The sequence below is a fragment of the Penaeus monodon genome, chromosome 3, assembly GCF_015228065.2.
Source record: "Penaeus monodon isolate SGIC_2016 chromosome 3, NSTDA_Pmon_1, whole genome shotgun sequence".
NCBI lineage: Eukaryota > Metazoa > Arthropoda > Malacostraca > Decapoda > Penaeidae > Penaeus > Penaeus monodon.
Window position 1 is genome coordinate 14,080,554 of NC_051388.1, and position 2,500 is coordinate 14,083,053.

The window sequence follows — 2,500 nt, forward strand, 5'->3', positions numbered from 1 at the left end:
AAATATATATATATATATATATTATATATATATATATTTATTATAGGAATTTTATTTTGTGTATTATTAAATAGTGTATATATTTAAAAGGGAAAATTAATTATATATATAATATATAAAATTTGGGGTTAGATAATATTATATATAATATATAAATTCATATATATAATATGTATTATAAAATATAATATATATATATATAATATAATATATTTTAATATACATTATTTTAATAAAATTTTAATATATAATATTATATATTATAAAATAATATATTATATAATATAATATATATATATATATATAAAAAAAAATATGTTCTTGGTAAAACACACACACACGAACGCACACACCAAACACACAAACAAACCACACACCCAACACACACACACACACACACACACCCCACAACACACACACAACACAACACACACAACACACACACACATTTAAATTTTTTTTGGGTTTATTTATTTATTTTATATTTATAATAGTACTCAAATAGTTTTATAAAAAACATTCCCAATTAAAAAATTTTAATTTTTCTAGCAAGTATAGAGCATGAGGCACCGGCTGTTATGTTTTTCTTCCTTTATGTCTGGGTTCTTTAGTTAGAAATATCTTCTCTAGATATTTCAGCAGATGACCCTAGAGACATTGATCTAGTGATAGCCCACTTGGGTTTATCCTAAATCGAACAGACCCACAATGAGAATGCATTTCCTATTATTACAGTTCCCTTTGATTAGTTTGAACTAATGGAAGCCATTGTTTACTCTTATGATATCTGCTTTATACTGGAGTAAGGAAGAAGAAATTGAGTAACAAATTATTTTGTAGAAAATCATAAAGGTGATGTTTTGAAGCAAAATGTTGTGTTGCTGGCTGATTTTACTGTTTTATTCATTTTGCTGATTATTTTCCAAAACTTGCTGTTTGAATTACTTGAAAGTGACCCGTACAAGCCTTTTTTAATTTTTTATTTCTTATTTAAGAAATGAATTATAAATAAATCAAATGTATGTCTTGCAATAATGATAGGAGTAAATAATAACGTTTCAACATTTGATGCTTTTAAGAGAAATATTTTTAAAGTTATTCAATTTACAAAAGTATTTTGCTAAGATTAAAGTATATTACATGTAATCTCATTAATAAATATAATACTTGGTAATATGGATTATCTAAAATGCTCTCACTACATAAAAAACTTGTGTGTCCAGATAATATAATCATATTCATTACATATATATCCTGAAAGTTGCATTTGAGGTTGCTAATGCTATGCAGGTGTATCAGGCTTAATATATATACTCTGTCAGGATAAAGCTTTGAAAGTATATAAGTTATTGATGGATGTATGGAAGAGGCAAAAAGTAAAAGTCCAACCATAATATATAAGTATGCAATTTGTGAAGTTAACCTTCATTCTACTCCTTTTAATACTAATGTATCTGCTTCCTTTTGTCAAAATGATAACTTTAGAAGAATGTGTACATAGATTTAGAAGCATAATGAAAGTTTTAGGATACAGAAATGATAATCTTGAAGAAGTAGGAATATCTAGTTCTAAATAAATTCACATTTTAATGTCTTCACCATAACTGCCATAAATGAACAATCTCTAATGTTTTTCTAATTCTCTTGGGTCCTTTAGTGCCTTTTTAGGGTCATCCCAATCTTCCAGGGTTTCCTCTACTCCTAAGAGTTATCCATGGATTTTTTGGGTTTGATTTAAAGGCTTTGGGAAACATTAGTAATCCTTTTCCTTGAATTTCTGTGAAGTTTCTTTAGACTGCAAGATAGACTCTGGGATACCCTAAAACTCTCCAAAAGTCATAGAATTATTTTTGTTTTGAATAAGGGTGCTGGTACTCAAAGCAGCAACTTTCCTCTTACAGTGAAGGCTACCAAGAGCAAGAGGAGATGCGCAAGCTCCTGGACAAGTAAGTCCCCCCAAGAGTACACTTGAACTGGGCTGCATTTTAGTTAACATTATGATGGCCTGCACTCACGTTCCCTTCTATGGCTCCTTATGTGAGATGTTTTGGCAAGGTTTGAGTAAGCTTTATTGGACATTGGCTCTTATATACAGTGGAAGACATTGTTTTGTAACTTCATTGCAGTGATAAACTTATATACAAATATTTCTTAAATTAGAAGAAAAATACTTTCCAAATACTTTTATAAATATTAAGCAATTTAGATTTATTTGTAAGACTATTATGATATTTTTATTAATTTTATGATTGAAATCATGTAAACAAAAATCACTTAATAGAAACTTTAACTTTAAATGGAATTTTTGAGAGCCAGAGTGAGATAGCAGACCCTGCCATGGTTTTTAAACATCTAAAAATGGCATTAATTGGTACATAATAATGGTTTTTTTGTTGCATAATTTTGATATTGCATTTAGACTCCGATTTTAGTTTACAGTTGTAACTTGTAGTTGTACTCAAATTTGAAGAAAAAAAAATTACCTAATTTGCATGTTGGA

The 2,500-nt window shown here is 27.9% G+C and overlaps 1 protein-coding gene across 1 annotated transcript in view; it reads left to right on the top strand.

The window, feature by feature from the left end:
• LOC119585283 (titin-like) overlaps positions 1–2,500 on the top strand; it is a 227,341-nt gene that overhangs the window by 220,592 nt on the left and 4,249 nt on the right. The window contains exon 76 of the mRNA XM_037933959.1: positions 1,902–1,946. Within this exon, the coding sequence (XP_037789887.1) occupies positions 1,902–1,946 (45 nt within the window). The remainder of the gene's footprint in view (positions 1–1,901; positions 1,947–2,500) is intronic.